The sequence below is a fragment of the Eleutherodactylus coqui genome, chromosome 6 (assembly GCF_035609145.1).
Source record: "Eleutherodactylus coqui strain aEleCoq1 chromosome 6, aEleCoq1.hap1, whole genome shotgun sequence".
Lineage (NCBI taxonomy): Eukaryota > Metazoa > Chordata > Amphibia > Anura > Eleutherodactylidae > Eleutherodactylus > Eleutherodactylus coqui.
In genome coordinates, this window is record NC_089842.1 from 200,467,280 (window position 1) to 200,492,389 (window position 25,110).

The following is a 25,110-nucleotide window of genomic DNA, read 5'->3' on the forward strand; positions in this document are numbered from 1 at the left end:
GGGGGATACTCCTATCACAGTTATTGATGAGGATTATCACACAGATATAATGAAGGAGATGATATTTCAGACTCCTGTGTACTTCTGGTCTGTAAATTATTTAGATGAATATAGAAGGTAATGATAATTACAGTGTCCTCCCAGTATGCAGAGTTGGTACAGGTTCTAGTTGGTCATATGATGTTGTGCTGATACATAATGGGATTGTTAGCACAGAATAGCGAAAGAGAAAGCAAAGACAAATCTTATAATCAAGGTGGTTCCGGTTAAACTTAAAACACGAGGCTGCACTGCATGGAAGTGATTGGGGAGTCATCCAAAGTGTGCAATGCAGCTCCCTATCTGATGCTTATCAGGCACCATCTTAAAGGGCTTTCGTCATGACAAAAAATTCTATACTCTCCTCTTTTTTGCCCATCAAGATTCTTACCACACCTTCTCCTGGCTGAGCTTCTCCAGTCCCCCGGGTGACGTCATTGCACGCTGGCCATCTTGTTATGAAGCTGGCATTCCTTACATTCCTTCCGGCTGGGTCAAAGAATCATAGAATGGTAGAGTTGGAAGGGACCTCCAGGATCATCAGGTCCAACCCCCTGCTGAGTGCAGGATTTACTAAATCATCCCAGACAGATATTTGTCCAGCCTTTGTTTTAACACTTCCATTGAAGGAGAACTCGCCACGTCCCGTGATAACTAGAGATGAGCGAGCGTACTCGGAAAAGCACTACTCGCTCGAGTAATGTGCTTTATCCGAGTATCGCTGTGCTCGGGTCTGAAGATTCGGGTGCTGCTGCGGCTGACAGGTGAGTCGCAGCGGGGAGCAGGGGAGAGCGGGCGGGAGAAAGGGAGAGAAAGATCTTACCTCCGTTCCTCCCCGCTCTCCCCTGCAGCTCCCCGCTCCGTGCCGGCACCCGAATCTTCAGACCCGAGCACAGCGATACTCGGATAAAGCAAATTACTCGAGCGAGTAGTGCTTTTCCGAGTACACTCGCTCATCTCTAGTGATAACCTGTTCCACTTATTGATCACCCTCGCTGTCAGAAGTCAGGAGTTTTTCTAATATCCAGTTTCCTCACATTGCTTCTAGTCATTCCTTGTGCAAATGAGAATAGAGCTGATCCGTCTGCACTGCGACAGCCCTTCAGATATTTGTAGACAGCTCTTCAGATGTCTCCTCTCAGCCTTCTTTTTTGCAGGCTAAACAGTCCCAGATCGTTTAACCATTCCTCATAGGACATGATTTGCAGACCGCTCACCATCTTGGTAACTCTTCTCTGAACTTGCTCCAGTTTCGAGGTCTTTTTTAAATTGGGGTGCCCAGAACTGGACACAGTATTCCAGATGAGGTCTATCTTAGGAAGAGTTGAGGGGAATAATTACCTCACGTGATCTAGACTCTATGCTTCTCTTAATATATTCCAGAATTGTGTTTGTCTTTTTGGCTGCTGCATCACATTGTTGACTCATGCTCAGTCTATGATCTGTTAGTATATCCAAGTCTTTTTCACATGTGCTGCTGCTTAGCTCAATTCCTCCCATTCTCTATGTGCTTTCTTCATTTTTCTTGCCCAGATGTAGGACTTTGCATTTCTCCTTGTTAAATACTATTCTGTTGCCGCCCACTGTGCAAGCTTTTCTAGATCTTTTTGAATACTCTCTCTCTCTCTTCCCTAGTGTTAGCTATCCCTCCTAGCTTTGTGTCGTCTGCAAATTTGATCAGTTTCCCATCAGCTCCCTCCTCCAGATCATTTATAAAAATGTTGAACAACACTGGGCCTAGGATAGAGCCTTGTGGTACCCCACTTGATACATTCTTCCACTTGGATGTGCAGCCATTTATGACCACTCTTTGAGTACGATCACTGAGCCAGCTGTGAATCCACCTAACAGTTGCCTTGTCAATCCCATATTTGGTCATTTTTTCAATAAATATTATATGAGATACTTTGTCAAATGCTGTGCTGTAGGAAGGAATTGTAATCTATTTCAGACACTGCTCACATAAGCATTCTCTGCAGTAGATCGGCACTCCCCCTGCTGGCCTGTGAACTAATGTACATTGGCTGGCAGGTAGAAGACTGCCAACCAACGTACGTAACCTCACAGAAAGGAGAAGAATCAGGCAGCTCAAAGTGAAGTGACCCCCCCACCCCCACCCCCTCCGGACTGCAGGAGACAGGAGTAAACAGGGGAGGTGAAGATCAGGTAAGTAGACTGACGGGGGAGGAATAGATAATTATAAATTATTTTTATGACAGAACCCCTTTAAGGCTTAGGTTTGTGTCCCCCTATAAACAGTTTTCTGTGGTAGGGTCCATTTAACAACATCATCCAGACAGATAAACTGACTACAAACTGAACGCATAACCCCAAGTAGATCTGATCTGGTCAGAATTGAGATCACATGACCATCTGAGGAGTGGTATTGTGAGAGTCTGTGCAATTATTTGAGTGCCTGCTTTTGCATATGCTGAAATATAGTACATTTGAATAAGGTCTTGCGATACAGTCACATATGGTGGTAATTACCACATTGCAAGAAAAATACATCATAAAAATGTGGTTGTTGACTGATAAATACTTTTTTTTGTGTAGTTTTCATGGTATTTTATTTAGGCAATATTCCTTAGAACATTTTTCTATAACTAGAGAGTTTTATTTACCTGTGGCTTTCATAGCTACAAATTTCTACATTAAAGCCAATTTGGAAACCCACAACAGAACCGCAATCGTTAGGGCATAAAGTGGCTGTAACGTGTAACAAGTGGATGTTACTCTGCGACCCTCCAAACTCGGCATGTTTCTTACATTGGCATCCTGCTCGGCTAATTGGTGAGGACGTTCTGGCCGGCACTCAGCAAGTGCTCCTGTTTGTTTCTGTATAGGGCACGCTACAGAATCCACTGTACCCCCTACAAGGGATCTGGCCTAGTTACAGACTACCTTATTAAGTGCAGTGGTAAAAACTGGAAAAAAAAATGTTTTCTGCGAATATAAGAAAGGGAACCAGCAGATGGAGGAGAAGCAAGCCCAGAAAACGTTTTTCTTATTGCAGGGATCCATTGCTGTTTTTGGTTTTATAGACTGACAAGATATTGGACTTTACATATGCTAATCCACTCTATACATAACATTTTGGCTCTGAAAATAGCCATCTTGTCTTTATAAATAGATTTCAGAGTTTGGATTGTCTTAATTTCTGTGTTATTCCCATTTTAGAAGCTTATAAAAAGGACCCATGCGAGACATCATTCTCCTGATACCATTGAAATGTACTACAGCAAGTAAGTTGTTCAGCTTTTAAGATGTACTGTATGTAGCAGGAAGCTTTTTTAGGCATTTTCTAATAAAGTGATGTAGAAGTTTCATTCCCTTGGAAACTAGAGATATAGTTAGTGGGTTGAAAGGAGATATAATGAAAAAAATTGCTGGAGTGCTTCTTTAACAGGTAATGGGGCACATTTAGTATTGAAAATGCGCTAATTTCATGGCGCAAATTGTGACAAAGTGTCTTACATGACTTGTACCACATTTGGTATATTTTAGATGCCTGCAGTCTACAATTTGGGGACCTTAGGGCTCTCTCACATGAGCGTTTCTTGTCAGCGCACTGCATGTATATCTCTCACACGGGAGCACACAGCAGTACGCAATGTGCTATTTTGGCGTGTAGGTGCACGTAATACATGCCAATATAGTGCATGCTGCAATCTTTTTTGCATGCTCATTTCATGCGCTGTGTATGAGAGGCACAATTGAAATTCAGCATTAAGTTTGGTACCACGTATTACGTGCACAAAACTCACGTATGTAATATGCGGAAAAGTACACATGTATAAATTGACTAATTAAACATTATGCAGTAGGCCCCTATGCACCTTCTAATATCAGCTGCAGGCAGTCAGAATTTCACTTAGGGCTTTGGAGCTCTTGTAAGGTGGTAGACGTGGAAGGCAGTGGGTATATTACACATCAGGAAATGTCACAGCACACATTTTAAGGTGAACCAACTATTTTTAAGGCCGCATCCACACGAGAGCGACACTATAGTGACGTGAGAAAATCGCAGCAATATCTCTTTGTTGGCCCGTGCGATATTGCTGCGTTTTCTCGCGGCGATAATTTCGATTTTGTGACACTACAATGTGGCACATGGTGCTACAAAGTCGCACGACTTTATAGCATTACGTGCAGGAATTTTCAGGAGGTGGGGGCAGGATTGAAATATAAGCCCTACCCTGAAAATAAGCCATAGATGCAGTAAAAAAAAAATTATAATAATACGTCACCCAAGAGGTGCTGCCGACTCCGGCGCAGGTCTCTTATTCACGTCCAGCACTCGTCTTCAGTCTACTGCCAGCCCTTCCTGGATTAGAGGATCTAAATCCCCGCCTCCAGGAAGCACTGGCTATAATTGGTTCACGAGCACTGGAGGCTCAGCCAATCAGAAACGACACCCAATGAACCAATTACAGCTATTAATACATTCACTGAATGGTTGTGATTGGTTCATTGAGCACTGGCTCTGATTGGCTGAGCCACCGCGCTTGTAAAGCAATCACAGCCAGCCCTTCCTGGAGGCGGGGATTTTGATCCTCCAATCCAGGAAGGGCTGATAGCAGACTGAAGACGAGTGCCATACATGAAGAAGAGACCTGCGCCGGAGCCTCTTAGGTGATGTATTAATATTTTTTTGTTTTATTGCAGCTAGGACTTTTACAGTAGGATTTTCTACTGTAAAAGTTGCATCGCACTGCACGAAAACCCTGTTTTTATGCGATGCTACAAAAAGGAGGGCTCCATAGAAAAACATGGGCTATAAAAAATCGCGAATTGTGGCTGTGCCCATTAGTAGTTTATGCAAAATGATCGCTCTAAACTGTCATTCAAGCTACCTTGTGAACGAATTTTGAGCGATCATCTTTGCGTGTAAATGGGGCTTTAAACACTTTAAAGTTTGCAGATTACTGTTTAGATCTACGGAGGAAATTTATCTAAAGTGCAGTGTTGTATATAATGCACAGGCTTTTTAATACATTTGACGCATCTTGGGTCCTTCATGCTGCTCAAAATGAAATCTACTTCAGTTTCTGAGGTAAATTATAGTAAATCTTAGGAACTGCAGGAGTCTACACCCCCTGCGGCTAACCTCTGCCACCTTTCCTTGCAACTTTTCAAAAGTGATTAGAAACACAAAAAAAATCGTGATTTTGGAGCAAATATGGTGTGCATGAAAATGTACAACTTTTATATGTCGTTAACCATTTCTGAAATGTATCCCATTGTTTAAAAGGGGGACATTTACTCCTAACTCAGCTAAACTTTATTAGTACAGTTATGTTTCTGTAGAACCAAAGACTGTTACTTCCTGACACAGCGTTGCCAGGGGTTTTTGAGAATGTGATGTTACTTTATGTATCACTTTGTATTGCAGGTACCTACATGATATAGCAGTGGATCCAACAGCATCTGTCTTACTAAACCTGGCTAATGAGGTAAGACATCTAAGTACGTTAAAGGGGTATTACAGTGTCATCATATCAATGTTATTTTTTGTGTAATATTTTACAACTCTCTATTATAAAGGATTACAGCCCAGTTAATTGTGTCCTTTAACCTAAAGTACGTTTCCATTACATGATCATGAAAAGATTTTGATTTACTCCATGTAAACAATGAAGGTTCATTTTGAATGACTGCAAGCAGATGTCTTGCAATCTATGAGGAATTAATACTGAGGGGCATATTGGAAATATGTATAACTTTTGATTATGCAAGAAATAACATTTATTTGCTAAATTTGAATACCAATTTAAAGAGCCACTCCAGTGTTCCCCCTCCCCACCCCCATCCACCCCCATTCATTATGTAACTAGCCCCTCAGTATATATAAGTTGGCTAGAATTACCTTGTTTAGTTATTCCTTGCTAATTCAAACTCCTGGAGTCCTTTTTTGGAGGTGGTCATGTGATCTCAATTCTGGCTCACTGAGATTTACTTGGATTTATGTATTCTCAAACCAGTCAGTTTTGAGACTGTATACAAGTTATGCTCTTCAGAGGATGACTCAGACACTCCTATCACACTTACTTTTCATGATCACGCAGCTCCTGTTATAATGTAGGAGCTCCAGTTATAATGTAGGAGATGACAGTTCAGACTTCCGACTGAATACTTAAGGCCTGTAACTTATTTAGAAGAATAAAGAAGTTAATGATAGTTAAACTGTCCTCTTTGCAAGGCAGAGATAGTGCAGTCTCTAGCTGATCGTGAAATGCTGTGCTTGATACATCATGGGATTAATAGCACAAAACCGTGAAAGAGAAAGCAGGGAGAATTCTCAACTTTAAGATGTTGGCTGATAAGCATCAGACAGGAGACTGTACTACAGGGAAGTGACTGAAATATACCAATGAGATCTCCAGAGTTTGACAGGCAATCAGGTGAGGTGGGCTGGGTTGGAAAAATGCATTTTTTCCAGAGTGGCCTTTTAAAACATTGTTACACATGTATCTAATTCAGGCCGAATGTCCATGGGTGTATTTGCACTGCGGGATCTGGAGCAAACGTTCGCCTCCAGATCCAGCAGAAAATACTGTCCATAGACATGCTATGGAAATCGTTTTTCTATGCCCACGAGCGGAAATCAACTGAGATTTTCTGCTCACTGGGGAAAATTGCAGCATGTCCTATTCTAGTGCGAGCCTCACACAGACGGCTTCCATTGCAGTCAGTGGAAGCCATCTGTGCCGCGGCGAGTCGCAGCGGATCTGCGTAATCGCCGGCATACCTCTTTGTACTGTGCATGTTCAGCGGCGCGCCAGCTGACACATCTGCAGAGCACAATGATGAGGTACGCGGGGGGTCAATGCCAAGGTAAAAGGGTCTGATTCCGTTGCGAGATTTCGTAGGCGGAATCCGACCCGGCCGCGTGCATTCAGCCTTGCTGTCCAATAGACATGAAAATAAGGATTAGATAGACCAAACTTTCTAAGCTGATTTTACTTTAGAAGACCTGACAAGCAGGTGTCCCTATGAGCATGATCAGAGACTTGGATGCATGTGTGTATCCTGTACAATGGTTTGCAATGTTTACACATCAAGTTTAGGAATATGACTTCAGTATCAGACTACGGGCTAATGCCCACAGACGGGTTATTGCTGTGGAATTCATGGTCAGACGCCCGCCGCATATTCTGCAGCAATGACCGTCCACAGACATGCTGTGGTAACCGATTCTCCCCTGCCCACAAGTGGAAATCAACAGAGATTTTTCCGATCGCGGGGGAGAATCGCAGCATGTTCTATTTTGTGCTGAAAATCGTGCAGTGGGCACTGTGGAGTATCGCAGGAATCCGTGTCACAGCCCAACGCCGGCGCGTCATGCTCTGCACTGCCCACGGGCGCCGGCATGGCAGGTGAGACTCTCGCCACGGATACGGACAGGTGAGTATGGGGTCTCTGGGAGGTGCCGGGTCTGATGCCGCTGCGATATTTCGCAATTGGAATTTGAACCAGCCGTGGGCATGAGGCCTACATCAGGTTTGTTTGCAGTCTGTAACCATGGAGACACAACAAACTGTACAGAATCTATAGATCTAAAATGATATATTTTTAATCATGATCATTTTAAAATTTGCTTCATTTTTTAATCTTCATTTTGTGTCAGAAAAATAAAAAAACATGGAAGAAATGTTGTATGTACCCATTTTAAGTGTTATATGTGTTTAGGAAATCCAAATAGAACTGCTGATATCAGTAAAATAATTATTTTCAACCACATTTTTTGATATACACGTAGCTGATATAGACATGACTGTAAGCAGCTCTTTTATTATGTAGGTGGATAAAGATTCCGCCTGCTTTCTCTTCATACATGCGTCTGTAGCCTTCTCCAATGGGCAGACTTTAACGGGGTTTCTCTTGTAAAGTCCCTGTATTCCCTCTCTGTTCTAGGCTAGGTGCAGCCCTTTCAGCCTGGGCTATGCGGCATATTTGCCTTGTGTAATACACCAAGCACATTCACCCCCTTCTCATTGAGAAATACTTTGAGCATTTAAGGTTTCTCATAGCCAGATGTAAATAAAAATCCAGACAGGTTGGAAGATTCTGGAAGTTTATTTTATTGCACTTATAAATATAGATTGCACTTGTGAGTTTTATTGAGTGAGAGGTGGAGGAGGTGCATTATACAATATGAACTCACTGTGTGGAAGACTCACATATTTATTTACAGCAATAATATGGCTTCTGTATATAGTCCCAGACCTGGCAGCCCCCAGGTATCACAATCTATGTACTGGCATACTATCTTTATAGCAAGGATTAACCCCTCAGTGACCACAGTACGCCTTTAAACCCCTTAAGGACGCGGCTCTTTTTTTTTTCTTCCATTTTCGTATTTTCCTCCTACCTTTAAACAAATAAATTTGTAACTCCTTTATTTACCCGTTGCTGTACGAGGGCTTGTTTTTTCACCCGTGCGGCTGATTGCAGCTATTGCCTGCGGGTGTCAGCTGTAATACACAGCTGACACCCATGCTATATGAAAAGAGGTTGCTCTTCATACATACTCCAACCCCACAGGACGTAACTGTACGTCCTATAGCGGAAAGGGGTTAAACGTTTGCAATATGTCCTCATATCCTTGCAGGTTATTAACTCTGTAACACCCCAGGATGTACATTTACATCATGGATTTTTAGGATTTGTATAAAGGGAGATTGGGGTTCGATCCTACACTATACAATGCGGATGTTGGCTGTTTTTTACAGCTGACACCCACTAGCAAAAGCTCTGATGAGCAACGCTTCTGATCGGAGCTGTTAATCCATTAAATGCTGCTGTCAATTCTGACAGCAGCATTTAAATCACGTGGTAACGTGCGGATGAGATTGCAGGGTGACGTGCGGTTGCCATGGCAGCCAGGGGCCTTCTGGGAAAAAAAAACGACTATGTCCTTTAGGGGTTAAACTCCATTTATTGCATTTTATGAAAAACCACACCGAAAATTCACAACAAATTAGCTATATTGGGGTTATTCACTTTAGAAAAAAGATGGCTGAGGGGCGACCTAATAACTATGTATAAATATATCAGGGGCCAATACAGAGATCTCTCCCATCATCTATTTATACCCAGGACTGTGACTGTAACAAGGGGGCGCCCTCTACATCTAGAGGAAAGAATGTTTCTACACCAACATAGAAGGGGGTTCTTTACTGTAAGAGCAGTGAGACTAAAGAACTCTCTGCCTGAGGACGTGGTGATGGTGAACTCACTTAAAGAGTACAAGAGGGGCCTGGACGCCTTTCTTGTATGTAACAATATTATATGTTATACTCAATAATTACTTCATTAGGGTCAGTGATCCGGGAAATATTCCAATTGCCAGATTGGAGTCAGGAAGGAATTATTTTCCATTAAAAAGGGAAAATTGGCTTTTACCTCATTGGGGTTTGTTCAACATTAGTGGGGTAGGGGGGGTTAGTAGGCTGAACTGGATAGTTCAGTCTTTTTTTCTGCCTAACATACTATGTCATTATTTAAGTTCTCTCTGAGCTGTTGGTGGAGCCTGTTGTTGTGTTATGCTCTACACTCAGTGCACAGAGAAAACTGCAGAGTCTGCTCCCAAACTCTCGGTAGCACACATACACAAAATAATTACATAATTGTGGAGGACACAAGAGAAGCACTAAGCAGTGTAAGTGTGATTTCAGTAGTTGTTAAGACCTTCTCATACAGGCATATTTTTGGGACGTGCACTGACCTTGTGTTCCACAGACAGCACATGCCCCATAATAAACCTATGAGGCTATTCAGATGAATGATTTTTCACATAAACTGATGGTCTGTGTGAAAATAAATTTCTATTGCCATCTTTTATCACGATTGAGAATAAGACATGCAATGTCGAGGGTCTGTGGAGATCGCATAGTACATGGATGGATGTTTATGTGCTATCCGATGCAAGTTGAGCACAAGGTTCTTAGGCACAACATGCATACAGCCGTGTGAATTCAGTCTACTACTTCAGTTACTAAATGCCTTTTGTATGTTAATAATATATGTAAACTGTAAAATGGTGTCGTAAGTGAACATTGGTCGTAAAGCTTTTACTAATTTACTAAGGTGACCAGATTTTCCTGGGGTCAAAGGGGCGGGGTTTATCATGACGCATGATTTTTATTTTGATCGTTATAAGAAGTACGGTGGGAACCAGAAGTCGGGGAGCGCTGACAGCAGGGAGCCTATGGAGGAAGTGAGGGGGAGCTCCGCATAATATGAAATTAGCTGTGGATGTGCAGCTAATTTCCAGTCAAAATCTGCACCAATGGTACATACTTTGACTGTTTTTTGGATGTGAATTTGCTGCGGACATTTTGCAGCATTTCTGCCATGTTTAAATATACCCTAAGCCAGTATGAGGTACGCTGTAATGTGCAGAGTAGCCTCAGTAGTAATGGTGTCCCTTATATCAGCACCAGCAATAATAGTGACCCACAGTACCCCAGGAGTAATAGTGACCCCCACAGTAGCCCCAAAAATAAGTGACTCCCCACAGTAGCCTCAGCAATAATAGTGAACCCCCCCACCCAGTAGCCCCAGCAATAATAGTGACTCCCCACAGTAGCCCCAGAAATAATAGTGATCCCCCCACAGTAGCCCTGGCAATAATAGTGACCCCCCACAGTAGCCCCGGCAATAATAGTGACCCCCACAGTAGCCCCGGCAATAATAGTGACCCCCACAGTAGTTCTGGCAATAATAGTGACCCCCCCACAGTAGCCCCAGCAATAATAGTGACCCCACCACAGTAGTCCCAGCAATAATAGTGACCCTCTCACAGTAGCCTCAGCAATAATAGTGACTCCACATAGAAGCCCCAGCAATAATAGTGACCCCCCACAGAAGCCCCAGCAATAATAGTGAACCCCCACAGAAGTCCTATAGTATTAGCACTCTGTACATACGTACCTCTTCCTGGTCTTCACAGTGCCACTGCTCCTCTCAGCGCTGCTGACAACATTAATGTGTGCGCCCGCAGTAGCGCCTCCTACGTTTTCCTCTCTTGCGGAACCAAAGAGGAGAGGTCATGGGAGGAGGGGAGGAAGATCCTGGATGCACACATTGCTGTTAGTGTGTACATCTGGCCGCGGCACTGCAGAGTGATTACCGGCTGGGGAGTTGCGGCACCACAACTGGTAATTACTGTAATGTTGACCCGATGTCCTGAAAGCTGGATAATAGGCTTTCCTGGTGGGGTCCCAGCGGAAAGGGGGACACAGGGTCCCAAAGCGGGGCTGTCCTGCCTAAATCGGGACATCTGGTCACCATACTTTTGCTCGCCTTTGGACTCCATTTATCAGTGTTAAAATAGGTAGAATCTACATAAATGGTAACTTTATAAATATATTGCATTATTTATTTTCTACTGTTCCTGAGTTACAGCCCATGTTGTAGCTGCAGTCTGCATTCATAATGTTGATGTTTGCTATTGGAAACAGTTTACACCCCCTATGGCCAGGATTACACATTTGTAAGTAGCTGTGCGCCGCACACGAGATATAGGCGTGCAAGCACGCAGCAAATATGCAATGCCATGCATACTTGCTGTGTGCTGCCAATCCCCATGCACTTTCTTGGCGTGAATGCATGCGTAATACGTGCCAAGATAGAACAAGACGTGATTTTTCTTGCGCGAGTAATACATGCAAAAAAACGCAGATGTGAGTGTCCCAATACAAATAAATGGGCTATTGCCATCACATGTTATGCGCTGGAAAATTATGCGTGTGCTGCAATATGACAATATGCAAATATGTTTCAGTTAATCAGTATTTCTAGGATGGCTTGTGCATAGCCCTTTTAAGCTCATGCCACAGTATTTCAATCAGGACTACGTCTTTGCCACATCAAAACAAAAAATATTGTTTTTCTACCTTTTTTAGTTGACTTTCTTTTGTCCTTTGGGTCATTGTCTTGTTGAAGCTCTTCAGCTTTGGGACATGGACTACTGCCATGTTTTGATACACCCTGGAATTTATTGTTTCTTCAAGGATAGCAAGGTATCCAGGCCCTGAGGCTACAAAGTAGCCCCAAACGATGATGCTCTCTCCACTATGTTTTAAAGACGGATGAGGTTTTGCTATGGATGTGCAGTGTTCTTTTTGCTTCAAACATGACATTATACATTTGTGCTAAAAAGTTCAATTTTTGTCACATTTGTCTCTAAAACATTTTTCCTAAAGCATTGTGGAACATCCTGCTTGTTTTGAGCAAATTGAAGCAGAGCCACCCCCTTTTTTTTCCGGACAGCAATGGCTTCCTTCTGGGTGTCTTTCAAAGAACACCATTCAGGTTTTACAGTTTGTAAAGTCTTCTGTAGATCTGTTGCAAGTTCTTTCTCACCTCTTTCAGGATTGCCCCTTTTGTTCTTAGAGTGATTTAATAGGATTCCCACACCTAAGGAGAATAGAAACAATTCTGAATTTTCTCCACTCGTAAATAATTTGTCTCACCACGATGTGCACCCATGAAGCTGGAAAAGGCTGCAAAAGCATTGTAAACTACAAGTGTGTCTATAATACATTTTCAGCAAGTTATTTGCATCAAGGCATGGCTCTCACTAGACGATCTTTCTTGAAAATAACCTATTTGTCAGTAACCAGGCTTTGTGTGCCTTTTTTAATAGGCAAAGCACCTGTGAAATGCATTTTGCTAATTAGTTTTTGGAGAAGTTATTAACCCAGAGGTTCACTTACTTTTTCTTCCTGTACTGTGGAAGTACTCCGTGTGCTCAATATAAGACATGAATGGTATAGCTGTTATTAGTTTGGTTAAGTTGTGTTTGTCTATAGCCTCTTTTACATGAGCGTTTTATCATGGCTACTTTGTCGCAATAAAACGCCGGCTGAAAATCAGGACCATCTGAAGCATTGAATTCCAATGCATTTGTTCAGATGGGCGATTTTCCAGTGCGTAAACTCGGCCACCCGGAAAAGATAGCGCATTTCAGCCAGTCACTTTTATGCACGGCTGGAAAAGATAGGACTTGTCCTATTTTTTACTCTAATACGCCGGCCGTTCCCATGTATTCCTATGGGAGCTGCCGGAAAAGGAATGTGGGAGGAAGTTTAACAGCGGCTCGCGTTGCTAAAGTCCCTCCCCCTACCTCACCGGCAGCTCCCATAGGCTGGGGAGGGAGGTGGAGGGAGTTTAGCATGACAAGCTCTCGCCCCGTCCCTCCCCCTTCCCTTTCCGGCAATCAGCAAGGAGTGGAGAGGGGGAGGGAGTTTAGCATACTAGCTCTGCTAAGCTCCCGCCCCCTCGCTTTGCTGACAAGGGGCGGAGAGGGGGAGGGAATTTAGCACACTAGCTCTGCTAAGCTCCCGCACCCTCGCTTTGCCGGTAAGTGGCAGAGAGGGCGAGGGAGTTTAGCACACTAGCTCTGCTTAGCTCCTGCCCCCTTGCTTTGTCAGCAAGGGGCGGAGAGAGGGAGGGAGTTTAGCAGAGCTGAACTCTTTTCCCCCCAGCCGATGGTATTTCAGGCTGTGGTGTATATATGCTGCAACCTGGCCATCTAAATGTGAGAGAAAATGGGAGATACCGACGTGACTTGGTCGCGGCTGCCTCTTGTTCATGCGATTTTTCGGCCACAATTTAGGCGGTTGAAAATCGCACCACTTGTGTGAAAGAGGCCCAAAATTGTAATAACAATTAGACCACTTTTTTTTTTTATGTAGAAAACCAGGTAATTTCAAAGGGTTCACTTACTTTTTCTTGCACCTGTGCAATGATCTTGGGTACATTTTCGGATAGGGGCCTCTGACTTACCCACATCCAAAGATGATTTCACAAGTAAAGAAAATATGCGTTCAACCTTTGCAATCCTCTTAACAAATCCTTGCGAATGAATGGCACTTTATAGTGATCAATAATATTTAAGCATCAGCTGCGGGTAGATGTGGCATCACCTCCGCCTATTCCCATAATCTTATCTCGGCTTCATACATGAATATGTATTATGTAGAAATTGAGAGTGCTCATGACATAAAACAAGGGAATGTTTAATATTAGCATCATGTGGGAAAAAAAGCAGGGCATGAATTATACAAAGAAGTTTATGTTTAGATTTAATTCTGCTTCCAAGATCTTCTTTTTCCTCCCACCATCTAAACTAGTCGGCATCCTTTATACAACCCCCTCCTCCCTGCCCTGGGCCTTATTGTGTCCTCAATGTGAGCGCTGCTTAATGCATTAGGGAAATGTTGCAATAACCAGTAGCACATTATTACCTCCAAACAATCAAGCTGCCATTTTTATATGATACTTAATATTTAAATGACACCTCGCTGCATCTGCTGACGATTGATGTAACGGCGATACTTTATGAGTCAATATATATTTAATCAGTGGAAACTGTAAAATCTGATGAGAGATGTATAACATAGTGGCAGGGTATGGTTGCAGAAGGCCAGTTAAATTTGCTGCTCTGTCCTATGATGCTGTTTTGCATGCAGCTCGATGCACTCCTATATTTCTTACCTGAGCTCCTGTATATATTTGTCTGATTATATCTTTGTACACACATGAGGCAGTACAGGAGCATCGGCTCGGTTATTAATGTGTCCTAGAGTATACTAACAATGGAGGAAAGATGAATATGTCCAAGTACCGTAAACAGAAATGATAATTCAGTCTGTAGTTATGTCTGCTGGATTCCAAAAAATGTTACGTCCTTATTTAGTAGCCCTCCTCCCGACGGTGATAGAGCCTCATCATATTCATTATCTTGACATTCACTCGGAATGTTGGGCTACTTCAAGGTAAGGCTGGTAAATTAATTTTTCTTATTAATGATCCAGCTTGTATTTAATCCCTACAGTATAGTTTTAAAGTAAGCTCGCAGGATCATTTGTCATTTTGTCACCATTTTTTTGTAGCAATTTTCATAAATCCACAATGAAAGAAAAGTGGTTATACAAAAACCGTGTGGCAAGAAAGTGACAAAATGGCACAAGTAACTATACAACCAGTGTATGGCAGGCAAGTGTCTCCACCTGACTGTGGGTCTCCTGATCCAAGATCAGAGCATCGTAGGGATTTATGATACCTTGAGTTCTTAGCAGTAGACCTGCGGCCAGGCTGGGACACTCACCCCTATTACAGGCACATAAATACTCCTGTGAAATTGGCCTAAGAGATAATTGTTCAAAACAAAGGGATATACCCGTGTGTTGCATGGCGCTATAAGTGCAGGGATTGGTTATTGAAAATTGGGTTTTCAAAGTTATTTCCTTCTTTTACATAATAACTGATGTTACTATGCCATTTTGCAGAGGTCCCAAATCGGCTGTTCGTCAAAAATGTGGTTATGAGGCGCTGCGCAATTGGCACATCCACCTTACATGCAATCATCTTCAGTAATATTTCTTTTAGCTGAGATGTTCATTAAAGTCATTAGTTGATACCAGCGGCTAATCGCAGTGCAGCTTTCATTTTACCTCAGCAGTATAAGAAATGAAAGCTGAGCTGCGATTGGTTGCTATTGACAATATGAAAGTTGTCCAAAAGAAAATCTGTGTTGCGCATAGAAACCAATCACAGCGCAGCTTTCATTTTATCTCAGCAGTATAAGAAATGAAAGCTGAGCTGTGATTGGTTTGCTGTTGGCAACAAAAATTACAGAGGAAGTCGGTGAGTTTCCTATTTTTAATTACTCCAGTATTTGTCGCCTGGTGCTGAAGAACCCTCAGGCCTCCCTCACACAGGGCGTTTGCAAAACGCTGCCTTTTCAGCTGTGTTTTCAGCTGCCTTTTCAGCCCAGCTGAAAACGCTGCCCATTCATTTCAAGGGGAGACTCAGCTGAAAACGCCCAAGAATAGAACATGCAGCGCTTTCAAAACGCAGCGTTTTTCAGAGCAGCGTTTTCAGCCCTGTGTGAGCAGCCCCATTGAAATTAATGGAAGCCTGGCTCAGCGTTTAGAACAGGGCTGAAAACGCTGCTGAAAACGCCCTGTGTGAGGGACACCTCATGCACATTTTCACTCAGATCAGACCAGAACTGTGAATTTGTATACAACACAAACAGATTTTGTGTTTTATATATAAGGCAAATAATACAAACAATTAGTTTTATTTTCACTTATTACTGAAATTGTGAAATAGTTTATGGACATCCAACATCAGAGCGCCATAATACACAGTTGTGGAACGATCGCTTACAACAGACATGCATTTGATGCAGTTGATAAAACGAACTATGCAGTACCCTAAAATTAACATTTGAAGAATTAAGAGGGCCATTTTCGATGGCATTAGCCGCAACAAACCATGAAGATCATAGATTGGATACATGACAATTTAGTTGTAGACTTGAGAACAAGATCCATTATAGTAATACTAGTCCTGGCAGTATTAGATTTTGAAACTAGAACAATAATCACAGGGTTTTAACTTGATTTTGACTTACAGGGGTTTTCGAGGGAGAATACTACTGATGACCCATCCTCAGGATAAGTCATCAATGGTTGATCAGAAACATCGGATGTCTCTGCGTGGACCTCTGTATAGTGGCCGGTGCTTGTAACTGCAGGCACGGCTCTCATTGAAATCAATGCAAGCCGTGGCTGCAGTTACAAGCACCGGCCACTACACAGAGGTCGGAGCGGAGATTTGTGCTCCGACCTTTGTGTATTTGCGGTGCTGACAGCATGTGCTTGCTCAGCTGCTCAGTCGGGGGCCCCGAGAGATGAACCCCACCCGATCAACTATTGATGACCTATCCTAAGGTTGTTGGTTATATTTTGACCAAATGTAATAAGGCCACTTGCCACTTCATGGCAACCTTTTTTAATGGGTACCTATGCTACTGGATGCTACAGCACAGCGTCCATAGGCTTATTGGCTCTGAGCCACCCCACCCTACAGTCACAATTCGTTAGCAACAATAGCCTCCATGTGAACAGAATTCAGAAGCTCACCTTTTCGTGTGTTCTCAGACAGCAGACTAAGAATAAGCAGGTAATTATCATTATGTGCAAATATAGTAGACTGTGGAAAAAGACCTGGACCGCGCATTCACATATTATACATTATTTATTGCTGCTAAGCAAAATGTATTAACAAGATTACATTATATGAGCCCATTAGCCACGGTGTTGTGGCATTGGCGGTTGCCATGCAGTTCTGTAACCAGTAAAAGTAGATACCAACTAAAAAAAGGTCGTCATGAATTTCTGTTAGAATAAGCACTGAACAGAATTGAGCAGCTTGTATAGTATTGTTAGGCTGGGTTCACACGGGGCGGATTCCCATCGGAAATCTTGCGGTTTGGCCGCAGCAAAACCCGCGAGATTTCCGCCGGGAGAACCGCCGCGGAAAAACCCGCGGCGGCTTTGAAGTGGCCCGGAAAGAATAGACATGCTGCATATTTGAAAGCCGCGGCCGCCGCGGTTCCTGCCTGACTTACCGCAGCGGATTGGCCGTCCCGTGTGGACGAGATTTCTGAGAAATCTCGTCCACATGGCTGGCTAATCTTGAGATTAGCCATCGCAGGCGGATTTGCCGCGGCTAAATTCCACGGCAAATCAGCCCTGTGTGAACCCAGCCTTAGGCTTCGTTCACATCAGTGTTGGAGGTTCTGTTTGAAACCTCAGTTGCTGTTTTTTTTAGAAAACAGGACGAAAAAGCGCAGCAAGTTGCACCATTTCGTCCTATAAACTCTGGCAAAATGCCAGACTGCTGGATGGAAATCGAATGGGCCCTTATAGTCAGTGGAGGGCCGTTCGGTGCTGTTTTGTTTTGTCATAAGATAGAACCGTTTGGCCAAGAGATGCCGTTTTCCTGTTCCCTTAACGGAAAAGAAAAAGGGAATTCCTTAATGTTGATGTGAACAGGCCCTAAGACATACAATCTGTCTCCACCTAACTGCGGGTCTCCTGATACAATCTGCAGAGGGCAAATACTCTAAAACTTCTTATTAACCAGCTATGAATGTTTTGTATTTAATAAAAATACATACAATGCAATAAAAGATACATACAATGCAATAAAAGATGACTCCAACTGAGCCCGTAGCCTTTAAAGGAAATCTGTCACCAGGTTCATGCTGCCTGAACCACGGGAAGCATGACCCCAGAACAGGAATGCCGATTTGCTCCCATGTATGTTTTATTCTGAAATACTGTTACATTTCAAACAAACGTGCTTTGAAGTTTGACTTGCAATGGAGCTCGTAGTCACGGGACGAGCTGCACCGCTCTCTTCCTTTCTTCATCATGTAGAGTAGAAGCTCTCTCCCTATATAGAAAAAGAGAGAGCGGTCAGTCTATATGCAGCGGGCGGAGAGAGGCCGGTGCGGCTCACCCCTGTAACTTGGAGCTCCATTTCGAGTCAAACTTCAATGAATGTTTTTCTGAAACTGCAGCATTTCAGAAAAAAAAAACCTAACAAACACAATGGGCATACCTATCCTGGGTTCCTGCTGCCCATTTTTCGGTTGGATAGCATGAACTTAATGACCAGTTCTTTTTAAGTTGTTCTTCAAAGCATATGTTCTTACAAGCACAAGTGTACTCACCAGGAGACTATCCCCTCCTGACATGCAGTATGTTACATTTAACAGGGCTGATCTATGTGAGGAATCTTGGTGGTTAATTGTATTTATTGCCAATTTCTATATAGAAAACACACACAGTTGGCTCTTCACTCTTGCATTTCTCCCTTTCCATGACTGGCATGACTGGTATTTTTGACACCATGAATAGCAGTGTGCAGCATAAACCTGACAGATACCTCATAAGCTCTTTTGATCTATCAGGATTTTTGGGATCCTTTCAAAACAGATCCATCATAGCTCTTTTATGAAAGAAAGGTATGATGTTCGTGTGAATTGAAATACCAGAGGACTGCAGTCATTCAATGGCAACAGAATGTATGCCATGTGATAGTTCAGATCATCGCTGCCCGAAGACCTCAGGTAAGTATCAGATAAGTGAAAGGAACTGTACGACAGATTAAGGCTGCTTTTAGATCAGGCGATCTTCGTTTGCATGAGAGAAAAAGCCAGTGACGTCATCACTAGGCATTTAAGCTGGGGACGTGGCAGTAGGCTCCCGTGTCATTCATTGGCACACTGAAATGTGATCATGGGGTGCCGATGGGCGTGCTTCAGCAGCCAGAGGCTTCATCAAGGCCTCCGGATCTACCAGGCATGCCAGCCTATCTGACTCTGCCAAGTCAATCAGACTGGCAGGGTCTAATTACTGACCTGTCTTAGATACACTAACTGCATTACGTTTGTAGAGTACCAGCAATCCAAGGATCGCATCTTCAAGTTCCCTTTTAAGGCAAAAAAAAAAAAAAGAATAAAAGTTAAATCAAATTTAATTACAAAAAGCACATTTTCCCCCTACAAATCCCCTTTATTATGGAAAATGGTTTTCTTTAAATTACATATCGGTGTGTTTGGAATGACCTGTACTATGAAAATATTATGCTCGTTATCCCACAAGGTGATTGCGTAAAAAAAAGGAAAAAAACGATGCCAAAATTGCTATTTTTCATTCATCCACCTCCCAAAAAAGTGTAATAAAAAGTGGTTATAAAGTTGCATGTACCCCAGAATAGTACGAACAGAAACTACAGTTCGTCTTGCAAAAAACAAGCTTCTCCCAACACCTCGCTGTTGGGAGAGGCGTGCTCAAATAAAAATGTTAAGGGTCGTGGAAAGCGGAGATGCAAATACAATTATTATATTAATATGTAGAGTTAGCATATTATTTATCCTGCATGTTTTTTTTCACCCCTTCCAAAAATTATTAATAAAAGTTAAACAATACATTATATGTACCCCCAATGTGGTAAACTAAAAGATAGAACGTATTCCGCAAAAGAAAAGGCTATGCCAATGGAAAAATAATAATGTTATGACTCTTGGAATGTAGCAATGTAAAAACTAAGAAAAATTGCCTGGTCATTAAGGTGCAAAAATAGGCCTTTCACTAAGGGGTTAATGACGTAATCACGTCAAAACAAAAACAGTAAGCATCTCTGAGTGTCTCTATACATCTCTCTCACTCTACGGTTGCCCTCTTCTCCCCTTCTTCTTCTCTCCATAGACTTCTAGGGGCAACATTTAACCTGATCTCTCAGTGAGCTGATGATACGTTTCATCTATCAAGATGGATTTAAGCAATGAATTGATTGTGAATGATGAGTGCAGGAGGCAGAGGGAGGAGGCGAAGCAGCTTTCAAATGAAAAAATAGGCTGATTTTATGCTGGCATCCCTTGATTTAAGCAGAAAATATTGCATATAGGGTATTAAAACAGACTAGAAACACTAAGATTTGACTAAGTATTATGAATATGTCTACAAGAAATCTTCGAGTTAAGGTTTGTCTAGCTCATGCATTCCTCACCATGAGTCAGATCATCATCGTCTTGATCGTTCAGCTTTATATTTTTCATAATCCCGCTGACTCAAGATTTCTTTGCAGTTTTGCCTAAAAAGCACATAGATATAATTAAGTTGAACAAATACTTTTCCTTGTGACAGGATCACTTTAAAATATGATTTTCTAATTGTACTCGATGGTGGCTTTGAACACTGCATGTCTAGACGCTGAGAAAATGGGACTCATTAAATGTGATACCTTGTTCTCCAGTGAAATTGGTTGAAGGTGAAATAAATACCTGTACTAGTTCCAAGCAGTATAAGAAACATTGATGTCAGAAGCACAGACACCATTACCTCAAGTATTTTCCAGAAGCTGAAATCATTTTAGACCTGTTAGCAGTGAAGATGGTGAGCAGGTCAACGTCTCGTTGATGACAGGATAGACCCGGGACTATGTGTAAAACAACTTAAATGAGTGATCATTTACTCCTTGAAGAGCTTTCTCCATAGTGTCTGCATTAAGTATCCATAGCGTCTAGATCAAGATGAAAGGGTGGCGTGGTTATTGGCCTTGAGAAGTTGTCAGGATATTCATTACACAAGTCCAAGTCTCTACTTACGAAGAAGTCTTCTACAACACAAGTACAGTATTTGAACACATTGATTACATTTCAGGGTGTAATTCAAGAGATGAGTATTTTCTGTTGAATTTGCGCTTACAGGTTTTTCCTCTTGTCATGGATAGTTGTGTTATCTTATACTTTTGTTGGGGAGAGGGTAAGTTATCCATTATCATCTTTCTGTTTTCAGTAGTGATCATACTAAGGCAGCATACAGATGTAGCAGAGCAAAGTTGTTCGCTTTTGTGAAAAAAGTAGTTTGTGTAGATTTTACAGCACTACAAGCGTGTATCGAATTAATTCTTTGCATTACTTCTAAGCATTCAAAGAGTAGAAGGTGGACCATTATCTATGATGTCTATAGGACATATGGACAAGGATTTCATTTATAAGATAATCCCTTTAACCGCTTGGGGATGCAGCCATTTTTTATATTCTTTTCACCCCTGCCTTCCAAGAGCCATACCGTTTTCATGTTTTCTTCAACAAAGCCATATAAGTGCTAGTTTTTTGCCGCATTAGTTTTTTTCCTTCTTAATGGTACCACTTGAATGAGTTTTCCCATTAAAGACATTTATCACCTATGCTGTGGATATGGAATAAAAGTCAAAATGTAAATACCCCTTTAAGACCGGTATAGGAAATACCAGTCTTAACCCTTTTAGTGGCACGCCCGGAAAATCTCCGGGCTTGCTGCACTGACCATGCAGATTTCTGTGGACAGCTCTAGTGCTGAAATGTGCAGAGCACTGAGCTGTCATCTGAAAACTTCCGGGGTTTTTACTGCATACTCAGTGCAGCAAGTCTGGAGATTTCCCTGCCATAATATGGTAATGAGGGACTCCCAGTAAGTGTGATTTGGATATGGGGTAAGCAAATTGCTTTTGCATCCAAGTTTCCTTCTTTTGTTCTGGATGTTGCCTTAAAGCTAAGGACACAGTTGCATAATTTTTAGAGCATTCCATTCATATACAATCTCTTTTAATTGGTTCTTATCAAAAAATTTGCTCTGTTTAGCTTTTTCAGCTTACAGGTATTTCAATGCACTGCAATCTGTTCGATTCTTTGCACTGTCAGTTCCATCAGATGGGTTAGACTTCCTCCCAGTTTGGTCTTTAGCACCTACTGTCTTCTACTAAAGGATTGTATAAGCTGAATTCTGATCGGTATTCAGCCTCAAGGATCGTATAGGAGAAGGTAGGAGACTAAGCCAACATGGAGCCCCAGTAATGGAATTGATTGTGAACCTCATTGAGCAGCTTGCAATGTATTGTAATACCGTGTTTCCCCCAAAATAAGACCCTGTCTTATACTAATTTTTGCCCCAAAAGAGGCACACTGTCTTATTTTCAGGGGGTGTCTTAATACTTATCTAGCAGGCGCCGTCCCGGTCCATCTCACTGCTCTCCAGGCATACCGGCAGTATTCTGTGTCGTCCTTAGCGGTGACAGAGCATTCTCTTCCTGGTAACGTGGGTTGAATACCTGCCTCCAGCAAGATATTGCGGTGATTGGCTCAGGACCTCAGCTAATCGCAGCCAGAGCTTGATGAGCCGATCACAGCCATTCAATAAGCCTGCAAGGTGAGTATCATTATTTTTTTCCTTTCATGTAGTGTAGCTAGGGCTTATATTCCAAGTGCTCCCCCCCCCCTCCCCCCCAAAATTAGGGTAGGGATTATCATTGGGGGAGGTCAGAACGGGACAAATTTAGTAATAAAATACAAGGACAAAAGTGTTTTTTCACATAATACAATTCAGTGAAAATTGATGCAAAGATGAAAATAGCCTTAAAGTGTCTGTGCTTTATCATCTGCATTGACACTATACAATGACCCAGAGAGTCCCTATAGTACCTCCAATGCTTCATATAATTGAGCACTATTATTGGCTTCTCACAAATTTTGTATGAATCAGTGAGAAAGAAATGCATGTGTACGTCTACATAAACATCGCTTAACATGGAAGTACAGTGTAACTCCACAGCATCCTATGAGTGCGGTGTTACAGATATGCACTATATGGAGCATTAACCCCTTCAGTGGCAGGCTTATTATTACCATGTCATGCCTCACAAGGCAGGTTTTTTTAAATAAGTCAACAATGCAATTTAATCTTGCAAGTAATTATTAAGGAATGCAGCAATCACATTGCAACATTTTTTTGTAATGAAAGAAAACATATAAATTTATATACATATAAATAAAAACCCTGGAAGATTTCAGATGACAGCTCAGTGCTCTACACATTTCAGCACTAGAGCTGTCCACGGAAATCTTCCGGGGTTTAACTACATGGTCAGTGCAGCAAGCCCCGGAGATTTTCCGGGCATGCCACTACAGGGGTTAATACAGCAGAGTTCATCTATGGTCTCTATTCTAACCAATACAATTTCTGCACTCTTCTACAGGTTGACTTTTCACCAGCCCTGATTGCACGGACAATATTGGAACGATTTCTTCAGGATCAGAATGGAGTCATGCGTAAGTCTCTTTTTCATTCCTGGCAAATTAATTTAAATGGCATTTAATTTGAATAATCATGAAAGTGTCTTTGGCTGTCTGCCTTCTCGAATGCCAAAGCTACATTTACATCTGCGTCAGAGAATTCAGTCAGAGACTCTGTCACACATTATATTTAACTGGAGAAATAATGCTGCTTGTTGGACACCTCAGTGAAACTCCTCAAAAATCCCATTGTATCTCATTGTAAGGCTAGTTTCAGAAAGGCGAGGGCATTATGTGGCTGTGAATCACAGCCCAATATTGCACTTTCCACCATGTAAAGGCCCCGTGGATGAAGGGATTCCCCCAGCCATGGCTGAAGGGCATCCCCCACCACAGCTGTCACAATTGTGGCAAAGAATCGTGGAGTTCTCCCATTGCTTTCATTGGGACCGTCGGTCCCATTGAAAACAATGGGCGATATTGCAAAAAAAATAGGATATGCTGCAGTTTATTTTTCATACAAAATTGCATTAGTGAAAACATTGCAAAATGTGAAGAAAACCATTGAAAATCATTGGTTTCATAATTCTGCGTTTTCACTCACTCTCGTATCTTGCGTGTGAAACCGGCCTAAGTTAGTGGGGCCATTGATGTTTGTCATGCAACAGTTCTCGCCTTGTGGCTTATGTTACAAACAAAGCTGCAATACATATGCAAATATAGCCTAACTTGTATTTCAATAAATTAAAAAGTGCTCAGTCAGACGAGCGGAGATCCGTGTGGAAAAAAAACGCACCACCGGTGCGGATGAAAATCCGTGCCTGCCAAAGAAAGAACATATAGGTGGCACTGGATGTGGTCATGCATATTTTCGCCCGCATGCATTACTTTTTCTTTTCTGTGTGGAAAAACGTGCAGATCTCTGCTCGTCTGACTGAGCCCAAAAAGATGTTGTAAGGGGTTAAAAAAAATAAGGGTCTGCTTATTTTCCCCAGCAATAGTGCCACTTTTCCACAGAGTGTGTATTGCAATCTGTGAACAAGAGTGATGCTGTGTCAGGGTTAAAGAAAGTGGACACTTTTCTAATCCCATAGAACCTTTTTAACCTCCATAAAGACCGGGCTATTTAGGAATTTTACCCATGTGGTGGTTTTACTTCTCTATTTTTTTTCCCGTCAGCTACCAAAATTATTTCTGCTGCTGTTTTTTTTACTGTGACGTATAGGGCGATTTTTTTTTTTACAGACTTTCCCACCATTATTTTAGTTTTATTGGGGATAAAAAGCTAAGAAAATGTTTTGTTTTTAATTTATAGTTGTAATTTACACTAAAGTATGTGAACGGGTTCCTCATTTTGTTTAGGATGTTTTGATATATAATATGTATAGTTTTGGATTACAAGGCACATAGCGACAGTTTTGGTTGGTGTCGGCAGTGGTTCATATTCTTTTTTATGTATATATTTTTATTTTATTCTGTAATTTTTTTATACTTATTTTTGTAACTATGTTTTTTTCTTAACAATCTATGACCCCCATAGATGGCGGTCAGAGATTTTTTTTTCTAGTTTCACACTTTTCCACGGTAGCTGGGGCATCCATAGCAGCCCCAATTACAGGGGAACTATTCTCCCATAGTGACCA

General features: G+C 42.1%; 1 protein-coding gene across 3 annotated transcripts in view; it reads left to right on the forward strand.

Moving 5' to 3' along the window:
* CDIN1 (CDAN1 interacting nuclease 1) overlaps window positions 1–25,110 on the forward strand; it is a 318,129-nt gene that overhangs the window by 84,049 nt on the left and 208,970 nt on the right. For all 3 annotated transcript variants that reach the window (XM_066605852.1, XM_066605853.1, XM_066605854.1), the window contains 3 exons: window positions 3,220–3,284; window positions 5,435–5,495; window positions 23,431–23,503. In XM_066605852.1, coding sequence (XP_066461949.1) covers window positions 3,220–3,284; window positions 5,435–5,495; window positions 23,431–23,503 — 199 coding nt within the window. The remainder of the gene's footprint in view (window positions 1–3,219; window positions 3,285–5,434; window positions 5,496–23,430; window positions 23,504–25,110) is intronic.